Here is a 23,793-nt window from a genome sequence, read left to right on the forward strand (position 1 = left end):
GTGGACATGATGACTGAGTGGTAAATTAATCAGCTGATTTGTGGAGGAAAGTGAAAGGTTGGCGGTGTGTAGAAGGGCACCCAGAAAGCTAAATTGTGTGTACAGTGGAGCTACAAGTGGACTATCTTTGATTGCAGCACTAATGGGTGGAACAGTTGGATCATTTTGGATTGCAGCGCTTATGGCGGGTTGAACAGTGTTTTTATCTAAAGCTGCGGTTATTTGTACTTATGTCAACAGTCAGCAAGGTATGTGATATGTTAAAAACTTAAAAGAAGAGATTGGGCATACTTTAAACGTAGCACTTAGCTCGCGAAAAAGCGGTGGAACTGTTCGTTGTTCATTTGCATGTTTTTGTTTCAAGCGAGCGCTCGAGCCTTGTGACGAGTGCCAGCTGATGTCATACTATTGCCGGATCCCCTGTGGAGAGAAACGTCGTTGGTAGAATACTAACATGATATGAGGAATCACCTGTACAAAATGCATGGAGTGTTTACGTGTTGACAAAACTAGGGGAACTGCCCCTAGAAATCAGATGGAGCGGCAGGAGTGATTCTCCATTTGTGTTAAGGAATGCACAGTGGTTTTGAAACGAGCAGTTATTCTTTGGTGGCAAAATTTCAAGAGAGCATTGTACTGGATTGAAGGAACGTGTCAACGTGAATATTACTACGGTGACAGGCACACCTGGACTACAGTGACTACTTTAATTGTTTTAGTTAATTTTTTTATACACATTTATTTATGTAAGGTGCAATTATGCAATCAATCTCACCTCCACCTACATTCTTTGTAGTGCCTGGGGAGCCAAGTATGCCTTGGGAGGATTGGCAAGAAGCATTTGAAACTTATTTGGAGGCGTTGGGTGGGGCTATTGTTATGGCTAAAAGAAAAATTGCTTTGTTGAAGCACAATTTAGTTGTAGAAGGTAGGAAAGTATTGAAGACATTGCTGTATGATTATGAATGAAGATGGTGGATCTGATAAAGAGGGGGATGAAGAAGATGTGTATACCAAAGCAGTGGGGGTGTTAGAAAATCATTACATTACAAAGACTAGTATTGTTTTAGAACGCCATAGATTCTTTCAAGAACGCAAGCACCCCATGAGTCGATTAACCGATTTGTTAGTGTGTTGCGGACTTTAGCAAACATGTGCAAGTTCAGAGATCTACATGAAGAATTAATTAGAGATCAATTGATAAATCGTACTAAAAAATTATAATTCAAAAGAAATTGTTAAGCTTAAACGATCCATCTTTAGATGAAGAATATTAGCTGCGAAACGTATAGAAGGTACTTCACGGTATGTTAAGGAGCTAGGAAAAATTGATGCAGATGACGTGTCAGTACAAGCTGTTGACAACATCAAATTTAACAAAAACAACAGCAGAGGGGATGTAAAAAATAAATGCTATAGATTTGGAAACATAAGACATTTGGCATCTTCAATGAGTTGCCCTGCTAGGGATGTCAAGTGTTTCAAATGTGACAGAATGGGATATTGTTCTAAAGTGTGCAACCAAGAAAGGGTACTGAACAAGAAATCAAGTGTACATTTCTTACTAAATGATATTCAGAAAGAGGGACATACTTCATCCAATGATGATAAAGATGATGATCACATAGAGGTGTTTATACTTAATGATGTCACCACAGAAGTGGAGATACGGGAGAAGAATATTTTTATGTTAGACACTGATCAATATAGACCTCCAAAGTGTGTTATGAGTATAAATGATGTGTTAATAGATATGTGGGCAGATTCATGTTCTCCCTATATGCTTATTGATAAGGAGACATGGTGTAAACTAGGACAAAGTGATTTATCCAGATCCAAGATAGAACTGGTTGGGTATGAGGAGAACAGAATACCCATTTTGGGTTGTTTTCAAGGAAGGATAAGGTTTAAACAGAGGGAAATCACATGTTGGGTGTATGTGGTGGAGAGTGGTCGGTGTCTATTAGGGTGGAATGAACAAAGAACATTGAAGGTATTGTTGAATCCCAATGAGGATGCAGAGAAATAGAACATTTAATTTCCTAATTTAATTGGTGACAAGTTGGGATGTCTAAAAAAATGTCAACATAAAATCATCTTGAAGGAGGGTGCGGTGCCAAAGGTGCACAAGGTAAGAAGTGTACCAGTAGTGTTGAAGGATGCGCCAAAGGCAGAACTGTCAAAATTGTTGGAGATGGGGGTGATAGAAAAGATTCAATCATCGGAATGGTTAAGTCCGGTGGTTTTGGCTCGGAAGCCAAATGGCAAGATCAGGATGTGTGTGGATATAAGAGACCTTAATGACAATATATGGGTAGACAGACATCCCATACTGATATAAATGAGCTACTAGGTGGGATTCAAGGTGGGAAAGTGTTTTCAACTTTTGATTTATCAAGTGCATACCATCAGATCATGTTGCATCCAGAATCAAAACATCTTGGGCCAGATGTAGCAAAACAAAAAATTGCGACTTGCATTTTGCGAGTTTATGCGACTCACAAAATGCGAGTCGCAATTTGTAATGCAAGGAAAAAAAACGTTCCGAAATAGCGACTCGCATCCGGACTCGCAACGCAGTGTGCGAGTCCGCAGATTGCGAGGTCGCTTTTTGCGAGTGTGCAAAAAACGAACTCGCAATTAGCGAGTAGGTGTCGCAAATTGCGATTACCTTGAAAATTGCTTACAGGTGCAGCAGAACACTCCAGAAACCACACCAGAACACTCTGGAAACACCTCCTGGCACATGATGATGACATCACAGCCAGGAAGTTTACAAATACACCTGGGAGGAGGGAGGACCACACCCTTTTATAACTGCTGAATTTCACACAGGACAAACAGCAGCTGCCATGGAGGGAACCCCAAGAAAGAGGAAGCTCAAATTTTCTGAGAGGGAGCTGGAGGTGCTGACAGAGGAATGCTGTCAGCACTATGATGACTTGTTTGGGAGAGCAGCCCACAATGTTCCTGAGGCCACAAAAAAACAACTGTGGCAGGACATCCAGGACAAGATCAATTCCCTGGGGGTGAGCCATAGGACCATCGACGACATCAAGAAGAGGTGGTATGACCTCCGCTCCCGGACCAAGGAGAGGGTGGCTGAAAGGCTCCGGGAGATGAGAGGCACAGGAGGGGGACCATCGTCTGTGCCACCACCCACACCCCTGGAAGAAAGGGTGGAAGAAACCTTGGAGCAGGAGGCAGTGTCTGGATTTGGGGACCTGGACACCTCAGAGCCCAGCACATCAACCGGTGAGTACCATGTGATATGCCTGTACCCCTATCAATGCCATACCCCCACCCACCATGTACTCAGGGGCATGCACAACCAAAATAGCTCCATTTCAGGGTAGCAAATGCCAGAATGATGCATTATGGGAAATGTAGTCAAGTAGGCAGTTCATAGGCAAATGTTTATTAGGAAGTGTGCAATAGATAGTAGACACTGACAGTCTGTTCCCCATGTCCCACAGGTCTCCAGCAAGACACCACCAACACTCCAAGCACCCAGGCCCATGAGGACGACCCAGGACCCCCCAGCACCCCCACCTGCACGGTCAGCAGCATCCCTGCAGTAGCCACACCTGCTGCAACAATTCCGCAAGAGGCTGCCCCAGCAACAGGCAGGGAGGAGACAGGTGGAAGAACAGGGCAGCCACCGCTGCGCAGGCGTCGCAGGTCAATACCATCTGGGCTGCAGTCTGCATCCAGGCTTCTTCCTCCAACCACCAGTGAGGCACATCTGCTGCGTGGTCAGCGCCTGCAGAACAGAATTTTGGGCAGAATTAGTGGTGTGCTGCACCGCTTTGTGCGCAACAACCATGCCAGCATGCAGCACCTCAACACACGGATGGACATGATCTGCAGTAACACTGGGGACCTTGCCCTTGCCATGAGGGAACTGGCGGGAGGACTACTGGCCCAGGCAGAGGGTGGGCGGCGCAGGGATCGGCAGATCATGCACAGACTGGACAGGATGGCCACATCAATCGGCAGGCTCGCCAGGAATACCACAGGCCTGTCGAGGAGGACAGTTGGGCTGCAAGTGGAGATGGGCCATTTCGCTGGGGATGTGGCAAGGGGCCTGGGACGTCTCACCCACATTATCGAACTGATGGAGACACGGGAAATGTCGAGGGCCACAGGGGAAACACCCCAGGACAGTGAGGAGGGCTCAACAGTGAGCAGTGTCTCTGTCACTGACAGCAGGGTGCTCAGGAGTGGCAGGCAGAGCACCACGGAATCAGCAGGGACCAGCCAGGCTGGCAGGAGGGACAGAAGGTCTTAGAGATCACCCTGGACCATTAAATGTGGCACATGACGTTAATGTGCCACATGCCTGGTTGGCATTTTACTGCCCATGGACAATCTTCACTTGTGAATAGTTTATTTAATACACTAATAAAACAGTTATTTTTTTGCCACTTAACAAATGGAGTTTTTGGTTAATAGGTGAGTATGGTTGGAGTTGACACATACCGTCCAAAATATTGTGTTCCCGTCCTGTGTTCCTGCAATGTGTTCCCGTCTCAGTTTGCCTTGATTTGCCAAACTCCTATCCCCATGATGGCGATGTGGTTGTTCTTGCTCTTCATCATCAGGATCTGGGTCTGCAGGGGTGAGAGGTAGCCCACGTCGGGTGGCTATGTTGTGGAGGATGGCGCATGCGACCACAATTTTAAATGCGGTAATGGGGGTGTATTGGAGGGCACCTCCACTGCGGTGGAGGCATCTGAATCTTGCCTTCAGGAGTCCGAAGGTGCGCTCAATGAGGTTCCTGGTCCTCTTATGTGCACTGTTGTATTGCCTCTCTGAATCATTGCTGGGTGTTAAAAACGGAGTCATGATCCAAGGCCTGAGAGCATATGCACTGTCACCTGTTGGGCACAAAAGTACACTGTTAGGAAGTCCAGATTGTCGTGCACAGTGACCTGTGTGTATGTCTGCAAGTGTCTGTGGCTCTACCTAGGAGGTAACCGTCTCCGAATTCCCCACGTTCCAGGCGTTGATGTATCCCACTATGCCTAAACACGTATGAGTCATGGGTACTGCCTGGAAACTTAGCTACAATGTCAGTGATGACATAATGGGCGTCACAAACAACCTGAATATTGAGTGAGCGGGTACACTTTCTGTTGCGGAAAATGTGTTCTAGATTAGCAGGGGGGCATATTTGAATGTGTGTCCCATCTACACACCCTATGACATGGGGAAAGTGGGCAATGCGGTAAAAGTCCAGCTTGGTGCTGTTCATTTCTGCCTCATTCCTTGGTAAGTATATGAAGTGGGACATGTGCGTGACTAAGGCATCTAGGAAGGCCCTGAGGAACCTTGACACTGCACTTTGGGATACCCCACCTGCCACAGCAATGACCCCCTGATAGCTCCCTGAGGCCAAGAGGTGCAGTGAGCATAGCACTTGCACATGCGTAGGGATGGCGCAGCCACGCAGAGTTTGGTGCTCTAGCTGTGGTTTGAGTAAATATGTTAATTCTAGGATGGCTGCGCTGCTAAGGCGGTATTTGTCATAGATCTCATCCTCAGTTTGCTAAAAAAGAGTCTGCCTTGTTCTATATATCTTCTCCTGTATGTGGCCCCTCCTCCTCCTCTGCTGGGCTGCGTGGACTCTCCTTCTCACTGCTATCAGGTATATCTCCGCCATCTTGTGTAACCCAGATGCCTTCTGGGTCTCCTTTTATACTTTGGTAATGGCTACCACCTGCTCTGAGTTAGTGGTAAATGGGACATGCAAAATGGCCTTTTTGCGACTAGTCGCAATTTGCGAGTTGCAATTGCATAAGGTTTGCGACTCGCAAATTGCGACTTGGTATTTGCGGGTCGCAAAATGGGGTCGCAACGGATGCGACTCGCAAACGGGTCCCATCGCTTTTTGCGAGTCGGAAATGGGCTTTTTGCATCCCATTTCCGATTTGCACTGTCGCAAATTGCGATTCTGCCCGTTTGCGAGTCGCAAACCTTTGCTACATCTGGCCCCTTATGTCTTTTATCGTGCCCGAAGGGGCATTTCAATCTATACAAATGCCATTTGATCTTGCATCTGCTTCGGCAGTGTTTCAAAGGGTTATGCAAAGTTTGTTAGGTGGGGTTTAGAACGTGAGATTTTTTCAGGATGATGTGTTGGTGTGGGTGAAAATGAGGATGGACATGACAGAGTAATGAGGAAGGTATGCCGAATTTTGGAGAATGCTGGACTGACTGTTGAGGTGAATAAATGCAAGTTTGGATGCCAGAGTGTTGAGTATTTAGGTCATACTATATCTGGTGATGGTGTAAAACCGAAAGTTAGTTTGATGGTGGAAATTAAAAAAGCACCCAGTTCAGATGACAAGGACCAGTTAGGATCATTCCTGGGGTTGGCGGAGTATTATACCAAGTTTGTAAAAAATGTTGCTGATATAGTTCAACCATTGCGTGTGTTAATGAAAAACAATCTGAAGTATGTATGGTCAGAAGAATGTCAACAAGCATTTGACGATCTCAAAAGAAGCATTATTAATGCTGTTGAGTTGAAACCTTTGGTGGCACAAAATCATAGTATAATATCGACCGTTGCCAGTATCTATGTACTGTATGGTTTGGGAGTGGTTTTGATGCAAGTACATAAAGGGAAAGAGCATGTTATAGCATTTGTTTCAAGAACTTTGAAGGGAGCTGAGGAGACTTAGGGGGTTATTCTAACTTTGGAGGAGGTGTTAATCCGTCCCAAAAGGGACGGAAAAGTGACGGATTTACCACCAGCCGTATTACGAGTCCATTATATCCTATGGAACTCGTAATACGGCTGGTGGTATATCCGTCACTTTACCGTCACTTTTGGGACGGATTAACACTCCTCCAAAGTTAGAATAACCCCCTTAGTCTGCAATAGAAAAGGAAGCAATTGCTTGTTGGTGGGGTATTCAGTATGTCAGGAATTATGTGTGGGGAAGAAAATTTGAATTAGGAATAGATCCTAAACCGTTAGTTGATATTTTTACCACTAAGGATGCTAGTTGAGCGTCTTCGAGAATTGCAAAATGGATATATAGGTTGCAAGAGTATACCTTTACTGTGAAATATGTATCGGGTGTGTCAAATGTGAATGCTGATTGTTTGTCAAGATTGCCAATAGAAGGAACTAATGAAGACAAAGATGAGGATTGGTTGTTACGGATATACAAGACATGAAAACCAAAGCTATATGTGAAGAGGTAGGAAGACAGCTGTGGATGGGGATGCGGAGATGCAAGTGTTAAAGAACAGTTTGGACAAGTATTGGTCGAGGTTAGGAGAGAATGCCAGGATGGTGGCTAATTATAAGAATGTGTGGTCAGAACTATCTGAACAGGATGCTCTTGGGAGGAGAGGAGGTAAGTTGATAGTGCTGTATAAGTTAATAGAGAAGGTGTTGGAGATTCTACATGAGGGACATGGGGGCATGTCAGTTATGAAGAGGAAGGCAAGGGAGGATTTCTGGTGGCCAGGTATGGATCGGGATGTGGAAAGGTATGTGAGGAATTGTCTGTGTTGCGCGCATAGTGACAAGACACATGTTAGTGAGAAAAATCCTGTTGTTCCGATGTTGTTTCCAAGCAAACCATGGCAGAAGGTGGGGATTGATGTGTGTGATCCATTTGAAGTTGGTGGAAGTGGAAGATACTATGCGATTGAAATGATGGACTATCATTCCAAATGGCCAGAGGTTAGTGTGTTGAAAGATATCAAGTCAAATATGATTATAGAGTTCTGTGAAGAAATATGGAGAAGAGACGGTTATCCGGAAGATGTAGTGACTGATAATGGTCCTCAATTTACATCGAGTGAGTTTGAAGACTATTTAGTATGCTGTGGTGTTAAGCACATTAAGACAGCTGTAGCACATCCTAGGGAAAATGGATTGGTGGAAAGTTTCAACAGGCTGTTGAATGAGAATATACAACTATGACTTCAGAATGGATTAAATTGGAAGAGGGAAGTTAAGAATTTATTATGGAGTTATCGCACCACTCCACATTCCCTTACAATGGAGACCCCATTTATGTTGTTAAAGGGTGGGAAACCATGTACTAAGGCTGTACCTGGTTGGATGGGCAAAGCAGGTAAGGGAGAGGTAGATGAAAGGAAAGTGTTGAGTCTGGTGGAGAAGATGCAAAAAAATTATGAGAGAATAAGGAGTAGGGTGAAGGAGAGTATGTTTGCAGTTGGAGACTGGGTGTGAACCAGGATGTGGGGTGGAGCTTGGAAGGGCTTTTCTAAATGATCCATGCCTAAGCAGGTAATCACAGTTAGGGGATACATTGTGAATTTGGATGATGGTAGGAGATGGAATATGAAAAGTGTGATCAAATGTAATGATGTGGAAATGCAAGAGCGGAATGGAGATGGTTATGGAAACAATGGAGGAAGTGATGAGGAGGAGGTAGTGCGGATGAAGAAGAGAGTGATTAGAAACCAGATTATTTGAAGGATTATTACACAGGGTAGTACATTTAGTAGTATTGGGTTGGTGTGTGGTACTATGTGTGTTGTTATAATAAGTGTGTGTAAGGTGTATTGTTTTTTTTGTGTATTTCTTTTTAATATGCTAGCTGTATATAGTTTTGGTTATTATAGCAAGGGAGATATATGTTGTATTAAGTTGTATTGGAATGCTGGGAGTCTTAGTGACTGCTTCGCAACAAGACATGGAATTGGAATGGGCAATGAATAGATTGTAAGGCAGTGGGCAGTTGCTGTCTGTGATCTGCCAGGGTTGGATGCATACATCTTGATGGCAATAAAAGATTTAAAAAAGAGAGAAATGGAACAGCATCTTTTTAGGTAGCCCTGTACTTGATCCTGCCCAGGTCAAAAACAATATAGTACTTCAACAGAGAGCTGACGCAGGCCCTGATTGGATCAGCACACTGTCTAGATGGAATAAGGTCGATGACATTATTGAAATTTGCAAGATAGAGCAAGTTTTTGGAGTGGTTGTTGTCAAAAGAACCCCTGAGGTCTTATTCAGTTTGGTGGTAGTGTCAAACCAGTGAGTCCAGTTTTGGCCTACATTGAACAGACTTCTAACTGCAATAGAAAATGTTACACTCTACTAAGAAAAACAGTAACACAAAAACTAAGATTTTGTCATTTAAATACACCATCATCGGGACACCCATCACACTGGTAAAATTGAAATTTTACTTTGTCTAAACAATATCGTGGATATAAATTATTGGTAGGTGTGGCTCGATTGTATGATCCAAATTATACATACTTGTGGGTGAAAATACAGAAGCCTGAGGAACGAAAATGTGAACATTTGCCTATTGTTGTTTGTATCAACATGATAATGGTCATTCCACATGAGCATTTCTTTTCCAAAGTCGTCCTTGCACATTATGCCTTGAAGGTCGATCTATTGTAGGAAGTAGTTTCATCAATGTCTGGGACATTCCGGAAGTTGAGCTAAGAGAAGCTAAAATGGAATTTAGGAGGAGGGTGTGCACCATATGTCATTGCCAATAGCCAGAACAGTAAGAATGAACTGGCGGTGAAGGCTGAGTAAGGCGGACAGTACCTCAGTAAGATCCAAAAGATGGAGTAGTCTTGGATCTGAATCATGGAAAGGAACTGTGCATCATCTGAGCAGAAAAACGAGAGAAAAAATATACAAAGAACCCAGGAAAAGGTTAAAGCAGAAGGAAAAGGAAAGTACAAAGCAGGGGCAAGGTAGACCCTAAATGATAGTATACATGCTATGTAGAAATCTATCTATAACTAAAAGGAGATCACGTAAATTCATGTAACTATTACTCTCACAGGATCATAGAAGGCATCTAGCATTTCTTACTTAAGAGCGCAAAAAGAGTCTGTGTATGAGGCACACTGACTCAGAGCTCAGTGGTACTAACCGATAATTGTAACACTTAACACAGATACAAGAGGGGACAGTGACCACATTTCTGCCACAGGCTTTGTTCAGTACTGGAGGACTCAATGCACAGCCAAATCTGTCATGAACTAGAAAGCGCCAGTCCTGCATCATCAAATCGGCAGTACCTAGACAACAAAATAACTAAATTTTCACTGACGGGTGCTTGGAGCAGTCACATTTCTTACCAGGCTATTAAGAAATTAACAACTTTAACAGCAAAAAAAACTTTGAAAGTAGAGGACCTGGTAGTGCTAAGTAGGCATTCCCACACCTGGTCAGTTATACCCTCCTATGACTCCAGTCAGCAGCAGAGCTACATTTCCTCTACCTACTCTTGATTGATCAAGGCCAGGCTGGTGGCCCTAAGGCTGGGCGAATGGACTATACGTGCCCACCTTCCGGCATGGCGGCACTCTGAATGCCAAGGAGAATGGAAAAAGGAGAAGAAACTATGACCCACATCTTGTGCATCTACCCTGCCGTGCTGCAGTTAAGGAGAATCTTTCTTCGTCCTGAATTCATTTGCCTTGGAGTTCATACTCGTCGGCAGGCAGTTATTGATATCCTGAATTCCACTAATACTTTTATTAACGTTAAAACGGTTAAATAGCTCCGGATGGTCACAATAGAACTGGGCAAATCAGCTCCTGCAGCAACCTGACAGTAGATAACCAACCAGCTGCACTGCAACAGTCCTGATCCTGTACTGGTTTGCATTTTTTATTTTTATACTTAGCTCACTGTTTGGTTTCACAATAGTAAGGTTGCCGCATACAAGCCAGGCTTGCTGAATCCCTCTTGCCAACTTTGCACACTGCACCTTAGCAGCCCAATAGTTTTCAATCCCTATGGTTGCAGCTGCACTCTCTGTTTATTAAACTAAATGATCCTCACAGGCTGGCTCCATGATGCCGTCATAACTGTCTACCTTTGTTGTGCTTTAGAGATTTATTTGCTCTTGAGCCGGCCCCCAAAGCCACAGCTGCGTGCAGCTTACCCCACCAGCTGATAGCTACGGAAAGGCTCTAAATACATGTTTGGCCCATTTTAGTAGTTCATTTGCGGTTTACAGTGGGGCTGCTTATTATTTGACCTGGTACGGTCATAATTTTTGCCGTTCACTGCTTCCAAAATGCCTCGTCAATTAGCTCTAATCAGCACTTGTTGCACACAACTCTGACGCAACAAGAGTTGTTTATTGCTGCTATATTTGTGTTCCTCTCAGGTACCTGTACTCTGAATTCGCTTTGTACTAGTTGACGCTATTAACATACGGTACTTTTAACTTTTATATTTTTATGATGCTAATCGCTTGTATGTGTAAAGGTTTTCAATAACTACACAATAAACAAGCATTTTCAATGCAACGGGGCTCGCATTTGATCGAGTTGGAGCTATTTGCGTTGTAAACTCCTAACCTAACTTTTCTTGCCACACAAATTAAAAGAAAAAAAAGAAGCTTGATTGCGCTATGTAAAATGCAGCGTAATCGCGCTGAAATTAAAAACGGAAAAATGGAGTGCGTTCGCGCTATGTAAACCCCAGCGCGATCGCGCTGCGGGGAAAATTAACAGATAAAGTAGTCCAGAAACCAGGCTCAAAACATCGAGCCTCGTATGTTTCTAGTAGTTTACCGGTGCTGTGTAGGTGGGCTAAATACTGGAAAAGTCATGACGTATGCATGCCTTTCACAAATGTTAGCAAGCAGATTTTAAAGAGCAAGCCCAGGAACCAATGAAAGAGACTGACGTGACCTGGGCGTGGTTTGAAGCCCAAAGAGAGATTACTTTATTGAGAGAGCGCTTTGCGCTCGCCCATAAAAATCATCATCATCATCATCACCAAAGTCCACATTTCTAACACCAAAAACAATCTGCTCTGCTTCAGTGCCGAGCACAGCATGTCTCTGCCTCATCCACAAATGTCTTCACAATTTAGCCCTTGCGCTTCGAAGCCAAACTTTCCATCTGTCAAACAGGAAGAAGATTATAGGATATATCTTTTTAGCTTCCCACATGCCTGCAATGTACAGTAAGAGGCCACAGGACAAAAGGTAAAACATGCAAATTATTAGCAAGAAAGAAACGCTGCTGTGATTAAATAGGTGATAATTACAAACCAGCACAAAAATAGGGTCTCCTGCAATAACATTAGAGTGGGGGGAGTTCCCGAGGGGGCAGAAGGACCTGCTGACCTTTTTCTCGAAAATCTCATCCTAAACCCCCTCAGCCCAAAAAGGGCACATAGGGCACCGGGACCCCCACCGTGCCTGGGTGCACCTCTGTGGACGATCATTGCCAGGATATTCGACTATCGGGACCAAGATGCAATTTTACAGGCTACATGTACTCAGGGAGACCTTCAGTATGAAAATGCAACAAGCTGATTCTTTCCAGACATTGCAAGTTCAACATTGCAAGTTCAAAGACAGCTGCATACCTTTAATGAGGTAAAAAAGGCCCTTCAAGCCAAAGAGTTGGGGGGATGGTGTGTCCGTAAGTAGGCTGATTGTACTGTGATGCTCCAGCTCGGCCAGTTTCACCGCTATGGAGGGGTCATCTCGATCTGCAAAAAAAAAGTCAGTAATGTGGTAGGGGTGACTGGCCCAGTAGTGTAATGGGTGGTCTGAAAATTCTAGTCAACCATCATAAGGAGATTTGTGGCTGGGCTCTGCCACGTCAGATTGCAGTGTGCAGAAGAAGGTGGGTGGAATGGGGTAAGGTGCAGAGAAACCTCTGTAGCGCTACCATTTTGAACCGTTGCTCGCTTGCCTTCCACACCCAACACACTGTTGCCCAATGGGTCATGCCCCTCTTAGCCCCTGCAACCAGAGGCATTACATTGAAGACCCAGGCCTGTTGTTGGTAGAAGGCAACATGCATCCCTAAGTATCTAAAGTGGTTAGAGAACCATTGGAGCGGGGTTGTGGCCCTGATGTCCTCATGAGAGCCTTGGAAGGGAATGCAGGTGGATTTGGGCCAGTTCACTGTGAGGCCTTAGGTCTCAGCGTAGATCTGTAACCTGCACAGAAGGCTTGGGACAGAAGTCTCAGTTTCCATATATAGACCAGCAGATCATTTGTGTAGAGCAAGACTCGATCCTCATGACTGTCTCATGACTGTCTGTCCATCTAAAACCAATGAGTTTTGCGTCCCTTTGGATCTATTCCTCCTGGGGCTCGGTGGCAATCACAAATATAAAGGGCAGCAGGGGGCAGCTCTGCCTTGTGCCTCATGCCACTCGCCTGATTTTGGAGGTTATCCCATTCACAGGGATCATTGCCCAGGGCCCAGAGTAGAACTTTTGGACCCAATGCAGAAGAGGTGGCCAAAAGTAATGGATTCTAGCAAGCAAAACAAGAACTGCCCAGGAACCAAAAGCCTTCTTGAAGTCATTCCAGATAAAGGCTTGGTGGTCTGAACTGCCCTCAGGCAGGACAATTGCATTATGTACCTGCTGGGGAAACAGCACATGCTGCATCTGGGCATAAATCTGTTTTGAGCCAGGTGGATTAGGGAGTTGATAACCTTTACCAGCCATTTTGCTAGTACATTGGTTAGAATTTTGGTTTCCATGTTTAGGCTGGAAATAGGCCTGTATGACCCACAGTGTGTCGGGGGGTTTCCCGGTTTAAGAATAACAGAAAGAATAGCCCACCAGAGGTGGTAGGGGAGTTCGCTCACCCTCAATGATTCCTTATACATTGCGATCAAAGAAGCGGTTATGAGGGAGGCACATTTTTTATAAACTTCCAGCTGGAAGCTGTTAGATCCCGGCAGCATCCCCATGGGGAGTATTCCGATAGCCACCGCAGTTTCGATCACCGTAATGGATTCTTCCATTCCCTGTGTGTCAGTGTCAGATAGGCTAGGGTAGAGTAAGTCTTCCACAAAGGGATTGAGGCTCTCGGACTCAGTCACTGGGCGGCTGGTGTAGAGGTGTGTGAAGTAGTGTGCACATTCCTTGGCAATCAGTAGAGAGTCTGAAACCTCCCAGCCCGCTTCTGTCAGCAGGGTGGAAACCAGGCAGAGGGCTAAGTCCATTCTTGCCTGCTAGAGCAGAAGCTTTCTGGCTATGTTCCCTATTTCATAAGTCCTTCCTTGTGAGGCAGCTACGTCTGGTGACGTGGCAGCCTCTTCAGGTCCATAATGTGTCTCAGCTGGGTGGTAGGATTTCCACATGGCCCTCTTTTGCAGAGCGCAATTTGTGTTTGAAGGACACAACCTCCTTGAATCTGCAGATATGGATGGCTGTCTGATAAGATATTATCTGGCCAAGAAAGGTTGCTATGAGGGCCTCCCATAGCTTGGTAGGGGAAGCGACTGAGTGCTTGTTGGTGTCAAAGTAGTCAGAGATTTGTGTCTGCAGGAATTCTGTAAAAGTGGCATCCGTCACCCACCAAACACTATAGTGCCAGTAGCATATTTGCTGATGCCTGTGGGACCTGAAGGCCAGGTTGATGGAAGCCTGGTCTGTCAGGCTACTTGGGAGGATGCAGACGTCTATTAACTCATTTGCATGACATGGAGGGTATGACAAGATAATCGAGTGAGTGGAGGGGAGTTATGAGAGTGGAAGTAGAAAGTATACACTTTAGGCTGTAAGAGGAGCAGGTGCCACGTATCAGACAGGACCAAGGAGGAAGCCCATGCCACCATGTCATATGTACAGCGTGCAGAGGGATTACTGTCAGTCAATATTTTTAATATGTATTTGATTAATAAAAATCTTATAAAAGGAGGACAATGAATGCAATTCATTAAAAAGGACAAAGAAATGAAAATATCAAGCGTATATGCCGTTAATGAGGTATTGGCCCCAAATGAGTTAAGATTAATTAAAATACAAAAGCACGTGAGTGCTGTGTGTGGATTAACGAGCACGTGGCTTGCCTGGGGGCCTCCCTAAAGACCCGGTTTAAAATGCAGGTGTACAAAATAAAGTAGATTCAACACACTGTTTTATAAAATTTGAAAAAGTCCCACAAGTGTCTTTTAGTTATTCATGCAGCTTTATCTTGGATTTCTAGAATGCCAGGTTAGCCCTTGGTATTGATAATGAGTAACTGTGCCCCAATTAGCACCCTATCCCACTTCTGACAGCTTATTTAGGAAGACCTAGGGACCAAAGGTGACTTAAGGCGCAGATTTACAACACAGCTGTTTAAGGTGCGTTGGTGCTGTCTGGTGGCTGCCAAGCACATGACTTGAATAACGACCTACCAAGGAGCTAATTTAAAGTGCAAATGACCAAAATAAGAAGTTTAAACAGTTAAAACATCACACAGCTGTTATCAGATCAAGTGTGCAGCTTTGTCGTAGAGCTCCAAGATGCCAGGGTATGCCATGGTTTTAATACTAATGAGTGAGCGCCAGTTTGCGTTGTAGCTCAGGTGTCTCAGCTTTTCTCTTAGATCATAAAGATACAGGGGTATGGGTTGAAGTCTTATCAAGCTGATGAGAAGAGTCCAGAAAATGCACTGCCATGGTGCGTTCGCCTCTCTTATTTCAGGGATTCCAGTGGGCAAGAATAGCACAGGACTTAATATAAGAGTCTGCTCCTTGTCTAGCAGCATGGTCCAATTTTATCATATGTATGTTAAAAGACTTTTCCAGGGAAGTCCCAGGAACCAGGATAGCCCGGAGATTTGGTGTTGGGAACTGTTCCCGGGCTGACTGGCTGGCCCAGTTTATTTTGATTTTATCAAGAGGGACCACAGCAGCCAGGATGGCCCACGATTTAGATGACTGTGGCCAACCCCCAGCTGACAGTCAATTTCAATGGGCCTCAGTGCACCCATTTACTTATTTAGTTAGTTTTTGTTCAAATGTATTTAAACAGTTATTGTACTGCAGTTCAGTATAGGGTTATCAGGCTCTAGACAGGATATGACTGCCTGCCTACGTGTGTGAATCACTTTACTCTTAAATGAAGGCTTGAGGAGGTGGCTCCTCTCCAAAGCCAGTTTGGGGCAAATGCAGGTTAGGTGCAGGAGGTTCTCGTTGTTAGTGCCACATAAACGGCAGTCTCTGTTGCCGGGATATAGCCATGCAGGTTTCTGCACTAGTGAGAGTGGGCAATCCAAGTGACATTTCAGAAGCTCAACTTTCAGGTGAAGCAGATCTGTGCAAGCTAGGTATGGCATTCACATTAGTTTAGAATAACTGTTGATGACCATCCAGGTTCTCCTCTTTTAGCAAACTCCTCTTTATCCTTTATGAATGAGATTTTGGCCATTGAAGAGTTTACTATTTTTTTTAAAGCATTATATGCAAGTGACAGAGCCCAGAGGTTCTCAAGGGGCAAGTTCTTCAACTATTGGCCCAAGTACTCTTTTAGGCTGCTACTGGGATTGTGGCTACTGCCCTCGTTGTTGATTGTTAACCACAAGACGCTATTTAAAGTGTTGGGTTCAGCATGTTTTAATTTGACGCAGTATTTGACTATTGCTCCCTGCTGCCCAATAGATTGCCTTTAGAGTTTGAACTCTAACCAAATTTGACTAGGCGAGAAATTCTGTGTTCATTAAAATACATAGTAGTACATTTTCGATTGGAGTTTCTCCAATAGGGCCACGTCATGGCCAAAGAGGGCCTCACTGCCATATGTTAAGATAGGGAGAATTTTGCCACTATTACCTTTAAGAGTGGATCGAATGTTGGACCTTTCAGCCTCTTACGCACAGTAGTAAAGGTGGCAATTAGGGCACTACTCTTATTTGTGATGGCTCGGAGCTGCTATTTGACCATTCCCTTGTCATCAAGTAATATCCCTAGGTACTTGTATTCATTTACTACATCTAAAATATGCATGACTAGATGGCAGGTTATTCTATTCTTTATTGCTTTGCTGACCATCATCACCTTTGTTTTGTTTCGATTAATGACCAGGTAATTTTGCGTTGCATGCAAGTGCAGTGTGTTTATTAGTCTCTGCAGACCAACTTTGGTTGGACTACACAGAGCCACATCATTCACATATAAAAGGTGCTTCAGAGCTAAAGTGCATAGATGGGTAGCATGGCTGTTAGTTTTCTTAAGAGCAGTGAGAAAGGTCAGCCATGAAAAAGGTTGGAAAGACATGGAGCCAACACCCCCCCTGTTTTAAGCCTTGATGGCTATATATCTTTCTTGACAGTAGGGAGCCATCACCGATTTTAATTTGAACCCAAGTTTGACTGTAGAGTTACTCAATGAGTCTGAGCAAGCGTGACGGGATGTTCCAAACCCTGAATTTCCTCCAGAGCTTAGGTTGGTTTACGCAGTCAAAAGCTGATCTATAGTCACCAAAGCAAGGATAAGTCATTTGATTCTACTTTCCTATTTGACCAAGTATAATAGACAGGATGTTTGTGATTGTACATGAGTCCCTCCTAAATCTGGATGGAGTTATTGGAATTATTTGATTTGCATCTGCCCAGTGAATCAGGTCATGAAGGACAAGGCATGTGCAGTATTTTGCTTTGTTGTCTAGGAGTGTGATAAGGCAGTCGTTTTTTGGAAGTGTTTTATCCCCTCCTTTATGGATTGGGGCGATCACTGCCCCTCGCCATGAAGTGGGTATGTCCTCTCTATGAACTCTGTTAGAGTAAAGAGGAACCAGCTTCCTTGCCCAGTGTGGGGGTCTTGTTTATAAATGGCTTGTGGTATTCCATACGGCTCAGGGGCACCAATCTCTCCTGCCTTTGATGATATTGTCCCCTATTTCTTGTTCAGGCAGTTGCACACCTTCTAGACTGAGGGATTACTGGAGTCCATCAGGGTGTCAAGCACAGAGTTAAAGTCTCCCCCAGGGAGGGTGGGACTAGGGAGGGATTGAAGATGCAAGGGTGCAAGCACCTGCAGACTAGGGGACATGAGCATGAGGGGTGCGTAGGTGGAGGCAGTTGTTCAGTTGACACCTTTCTATATCACCCTCCACAAGGATGAAGTGGCCCAGAGCATTGCAATGGGATCTCATAAAAAGCAGGGTCCCCCATTTGTGCAGGAGGATGGCTGTGCCTTGAGAGGTAGCAGTATAGCCGACATGGTAAATCTGGATGTGAACCCTTTGTTGTAGGACAGGGCAGTGATTACCAAGCAAGTGGGTCTCCTGCAGGAGCACCACAAGAAGGGTGTGGCATTTAAGGTTTTGGAATACAGCCCCACATTTGATCTTGTTTTTGAGGTAGTTAATGTTCCAGGAGAGGACAGTGAGCAATTCGATATGGTCCATCATGGGGGGTGAGCTCTAAAGGAGCAGGCAAGGTGGATTGGGTGGAAAGTGCAACAAGTACCTGTAAGAAAAAGCAGAACAGAAAAGAAAACTGTTGAAACAGTAAAACACCCCAACATACCCCTCCACCCCATAACATAACAATCAGTAACTTGGTAGAAAACAAGTCAAAAGAAACCCTGAGTCCCAACCCAGCCGAACTACAGCTGATAAAAAGATATATTGTCACTGGTGGTGAAACGAGGAGACAGTGTTGTCAGGTCCGGTCAGGCATCAGCTGTAGCGCCCTGGTTATCCAGGGAGCCACTAGCTGAGGAGAGTGAAATGGATCAAAGGGATGGAGAGGGCGACTCTGGGTGCCCCTTTCCCCCAACAATTGGAGAGAGGCTCCTTCGCGAGCTCTGGAAGCTCTGCTGCATCAATCTCATCTGCTTCCTTGGGGTAGTCCAATCTCCTTGGTCCCTGTATCCGTGGAGTCCACGGGGGTGGAGCTTTACATTTAAGTGAAAGTTGTTTCACAGTAGAGGTGAAAACCTCCACTGGGGTCTTGAAGAGCCAGGATTTAGAAATATGGAGCACCTTGAGTCATGCCGGGAAGAGAAGCATGCAGCAGATTTCACTGCACCATAACTGTTGCTTGATGTTATCATTGGTTCTGTGCCATTGCTGTACCGCATAGATGTAGTCTGGGAAGATCATCACCCGACTTCCCTAAAAATGGAGTTCCTCCACCCATTGGGCCTCTCGAAGTATAGTGTCCTGATTGCAGTAGTTCAGGTATTTGACTATCATAGGGTGTGGTGGGGCCCTGGTGGGAGGCCAATGTGCAAGTCATCGGTGTGCCTTGTCCACATAGAGAATAGGGGTCCAAGGCCGCTGCTCAGCATTGTGTCTGCAGCCCTGGTAGTCCAGCAGGCTGCTATGCCCTGATCTGTCTGGTCCAGCCTAACACAACCGCAGTTGTATTGATCCCACTGGGTCCGGCGTAGTCGGATCCTCATTCGGCCTTAGCGGTAGCTGGGACCCCGGGCCTACTTCAGTATTCTCCCAGGCAGGCCACACCTGGAATCCCCTGGAACCCACCCTGGGTGACACTGCTCGATCTTGGTTAAGTGTGTGGTGGGGCTCTGAGGCCCGCCCTCTACTTTATTGATGTGCAGACTCGTGCTCCTGGCCTGATGTAGGCCTCCAGTGTCAGACGCCACTCTAGGCCTGCTTGTGCCAGGAATCGGGCATTCAGTGCTCCCCTCGGCATTTGGAGAGCAATAGGAGTAGGCATTCCATCCTGCAATCCACGCCAGCACCTAGGATTCTGTCCGTTTTTGGTGGATTGGTTGCGAGTTCAGCAAAGAGCGTCTACCATCTTGGCCCAGTTGACCACACCCCAGTTTATTTTTATTTTTAATACTGTAATTGTCTACAGTGCGGATGATACTGACTTTGGGGGTCATTACGACCTCGGCGGTCTTTTCAAAAGACCTCCGAGGCCGCGGGAGACAGAATACCGCCATTGCCGGCTGTATTTCTGTCTCCCTATTATGACATTTCCGCTGGGCCAGCGGACGGTAACAGTGTTACCGTCCGCTGGCCCAGCGGAAATGTCACATCAACATTGCTGCCGGCTCGTAATAGAGCCGGCGGCAATGCTGATGTGCAGCCGGTGCAGTAGCACCTGTTGCACATTTCACTGCCCGAAATTCGGGCAGTGAAATGCGCGACGGGGCTATGCCTGGGGGCCCCTGCACTGCCCATGCCAAGTGCATGGGCAGTGCAGGGCCCCCAGGGGCACCCCAAGTCCCCTTACCGCCAGCCTTTCCATGGCGGTGTGTACCGCCATGGACAGGCCGGCGGTCGGGGACTCATAATCCCCAGGGCAGCGGTGCTTGCACCGCTGCCCTGGGGATTATGACCGCCAGGCGGAATCCTGGTGGGAAAGTGGAGGGGCCGGCGGTATGGCCGTGGCAATTCCGCCACAGTCATAATTGCTGGCAGAACACCGCCAGCCTGTTGGCGGTGTTACCGCCAACATACCGCCAGCCGCCAGGGTTGTAATGACCCCCATAGTCCCTTAACTAATTTATTTTAGTTTCTTAATCCTAGGCAGGGCACTAACAATACTTTCAATGAATGTTCTATCTGTTTGTTGATAGTATTTTAATATATTTAGTTATTGAAGTATGTGGCAGTGTAATTGTTATTAATTAAACACTGCCAATATTGTTTCATGATAGGGGCTGAGAGCCTGAGATGGTATACTCAGTTCATGGAAGGCTGTTGTGGAGTGATACATTGTAGCTTGCCTTGCAGCTTGCCTTGTCCTAACCTCAGACCCTCCCTCGAAAAAGCAGCTGAGCCTTAATGACTGTTGTTTGTTATTTTGAAAGGATGGCTATAGAGCTGGCAGAGCTGACATATAGGGTACATCATTTTCTAATGTTCGGCCAGCTGTACTGTCCTCTTGGGATATGGTCCAAGCAACTTGGGATTGAGAAATAACACATATCTTATTTGATGCATCTAGGTTGCTGGCCTTCAACTTTGTCATTATGGCTGCTTGTGAGGCTTAATGTTGACCACAGACCATCAGATATTGTGTCTGAAAAGGAGACAAAGTGTAACTCAATTGAGTACAATTGGGTTTTACAGTCTACTTTTTTCTGCATTGATTTATAGAGTTTTTAGGATGAGTTTGAGTTTCATACACCTCGTAGACTTCTGCATGTGGATAAAGAAATGTTCTCAAAAAGATGGCTTAATGACGCCCTTGTCTTTACTATTGACCTTATAAACTGAGATTGATTCTCACAAAACCACAGAAGATGTTAGCCCTGTACTTCACAGTAGAATTCACCTTTAACAAATAAACTTGAGCCTAAAACCCATCTGTTGGGTGCTGCTTTTGGACAGGAGTCTATGAAACTCTGCCCTGCCCAAGTCTTAACTAGCTTTCTTCAGAACAGGCTGAATCGCTTAATATATAAACAGAAATTAAATCTGGTCATGTATATGTGGTCTGAAGAAACAGTTTCATCAATATTTGTGTTGGGTACTGTAAAACATAGTTTGGCCCTGATATCACCAGAAACCTCAAAATAATTGTGGGCCCTGCACATATTGTTCTCTTAGGCAAAGGGTCTACGACTCTTCCCTTCCATTTCTTGTCATCTTTATTTGTTTTTCAAGATGCATATCCAAACAGTATAGCATCTGTCAGGTTTTATTTATTATGGATCGCATATTACGCTGAGAAATTAGATGCAACTGTACCTGTCTTATTGTAGCTTATGGCGTACCACAGGGCAACTGGATGACCCAGGAACTAAATCATTAAAGTTACACAAGTGAAACCCTGCCAAATTTAGTATAACACCAATCCCCAAATACGTCCCTATTTGTATCATAAAAGAAACGCTTACAAAGTGTCTTATCATTTTGCAAATTTGAATATTCTAGAAAACAGATTTCAGTTTCAGTATCCTTACCATAAGCAATTAAGTATGGTGGCCAAATAAAGTGGAAAGTTTGCATGTCAACTAGTTTTTAAATTTCAGATTGCTATTACACTGTGCATGATCAGTACTAGTATTTTCGAGAATTATGAAGTTGAATTTCACTTGTGGTGCTATTTACTTTGACTAAATCCAAACTATTGTGATTTGCAGGGCAGCAGAGGATGTTGTGAGGTGGCAAGATAAATCTGCCTGTGTTTCCTCACACGCCATCAACTGTGCTATTGAGTGGATATGGAAGCTGGAGCAATCGGGAGTTGCTGGCAAGAATGGTCCCTGTGAAGCTATTCTTCAAGCAATGGGTGACAAGTCTGTAAGTCTGTATGCATCAGCAAAGGTTCTTAACTTTATATGTCACCAAGCATTCGAGGAATGTAATTGTTTAATAGTTAACACAGTAATTAACACAATCTGCTTTATTCCTAGAAGATTACTTGATTTGGCATAGTATCTTACCTACTTCATGTAATGTTAAATGTCTAAATCTGGCAAATGTACCTAGGGTTTAAAATCAATGAAAAATTCTTCTTAGGTTTGCAAGTCAGTCAGCAGTATCTTCCTGATGTTTCCATTTGAAAGCTATGCACAGTTTTTTCACTACCATATCCCATCTGCTGTACCAGTGGCATCTCCTGTCTTACTTAAGGGCAACATCTTCTACTTGGTTAATCCCCAAATTCCTGATCAACTACCTCCAAGAAGTTGAAAAGATTCCACATCTCTGGTGTGTGGGGTCCGTTAATTTGATTCTGCCTCTTCACTGCTGACGATTCTGCACTTGCTACCCGTTGCGTTCCAGATAGTGGCCCTCATTACAACCCTGGCGGTCGGTGCTAGAGCGGCGGTAATACCGCCAACAGGCCGGCGGAAAACAAATTTGATTTTGAGCATGGCAGTTACCGCCAAGCAAAACCGCCACTTTCACACACCAACCGCCAGGATGGTAACGACCGCTGGGCTGGAGACTTCGGTCTCCAGCCCGGCGGCCGTCACTAGACTGCCGGTGGTATCAGGACCCCGCATACCGCCATGGATTTCATGGGGTTTTGTACCACCACGAAATCCACGGCAGTAGGCACTATCAGTGCCAGGGAATTCGTTCCCTGGCACTGATTGGGGTCTACCCCTCCCCTGAGTCCTCCCCCAACACCCACGACCTCCCTACCACCCCCCCAAAGGTGGTAGGACCCCCTCCCCACCCCCGCAACCCCCACACCCACAGAAACCCCCACATTCCCCTACATGCACGCTCACACCACTCACACACATACACGCACACATACATGCAGACATACATCCACGTCACATTTCCCATACACACATTACACCCCTGCATTCATACACGCACTCACACACCCCCTCTACACACTCACACGCACACCCCCATGCAAGCACACACCACACAACACCCTCCCACCCCCCTCCCCTAATGGACGACCACCTTACCTGTTCCGGTGATCCTCTAGGAGGGAACGGGATCCATGGGGGCTGCTCCACCGCCAGCACCCCGTCACCAGAACACCGCCACGCCGAATACTGGGAAGTTATTCGGTGGGCGGTGTTCTGATGATGTGGCGGTGACGGTGGAGCAGCCTCCACTTCACCGCGGACCGCCAGTATGGCTGCTGGCGGCTCTCCATCTGAAAAAGGGCAGAGGGCTGCCAGCAGTCATGATATGGTTGGCGGAAGACCGCCACCACTGGCGGTCTTCAGCCCGGAGGAACCTCAGCGGTCTTGGAAAAAGACCACCGAGGTTAAAATGAGTGCCAGTGTCTAATGTGCGAGGTACGGCCTGTTTGCCCAACGGTGAGGTGTGCCTGCCCTGCCCTTGTGATGTGTAATGGTATTGCATACATCCCCTTGAATGTTTTGCATTGTGCATCATTGCTGGGTACCAGAATGCTATTAAGGGGTGCGCCCCGGAATATATCCCGACCCTTAACTGGAAACTATGACCTTTTGGATAAAAGTTAAACTAGCAGAAGTCTCTCACTTGCGCTCTTACTGAGCAATGCTGTTTTAAGCATCTTTCAGAGCATCTCTTATCTCTGCATGAGCTTACAGAACCCCACACTGAATCTCCACAATCAGTATGCCCAAGGTTGGTATTTTCTAATTGGAATGTTTTTTGTGCTATCCCTGTATAAAACA

At 45.4% G+C, this 23,793-nt stretch overlaps 1 protein-coding gene across 3 annotated transcripts in view; it reads left to right on the plus strand.

The window, feature by feature from the left end:
* Positions 1 to 23,793, plus strand: part of VWA3B (von Willebrand factor A domain containing 3B) — an 829,217-nt gene that overhangs the window by 84,691 nt on the left and 720,733 nt on the right. For all 3 annotated transcript variants that reach the window (XM_069204269.1, XM_069204271.1, XM_069204270.1), the window contains one exon: positions 21,796 to 21,955. In XM_069204269.1, the coding sequence (XP_069060370.1) occupies positions 21,796 to 21,955 (160 nt within the window). The remainder of the gene's footprint in view (positions 1 to 21,795; positions 21,956 to 23,793) is intronic.

This window comes from Pleurodeles waltl, chromosome 8 (assembly GCF_031143425.1).
Source record: "Pleurodeles waltl isolate 20211129_DDA chromosome 8, aPleWal1.hap1.20221129, whole genome shotgun sequence".
Lineage (NCBI taxonomy): Eukaryota > Metazoa > Chordata > Amphibia > Caudata > Salamandridae > Pleurodeles > Pleurodeles waltl.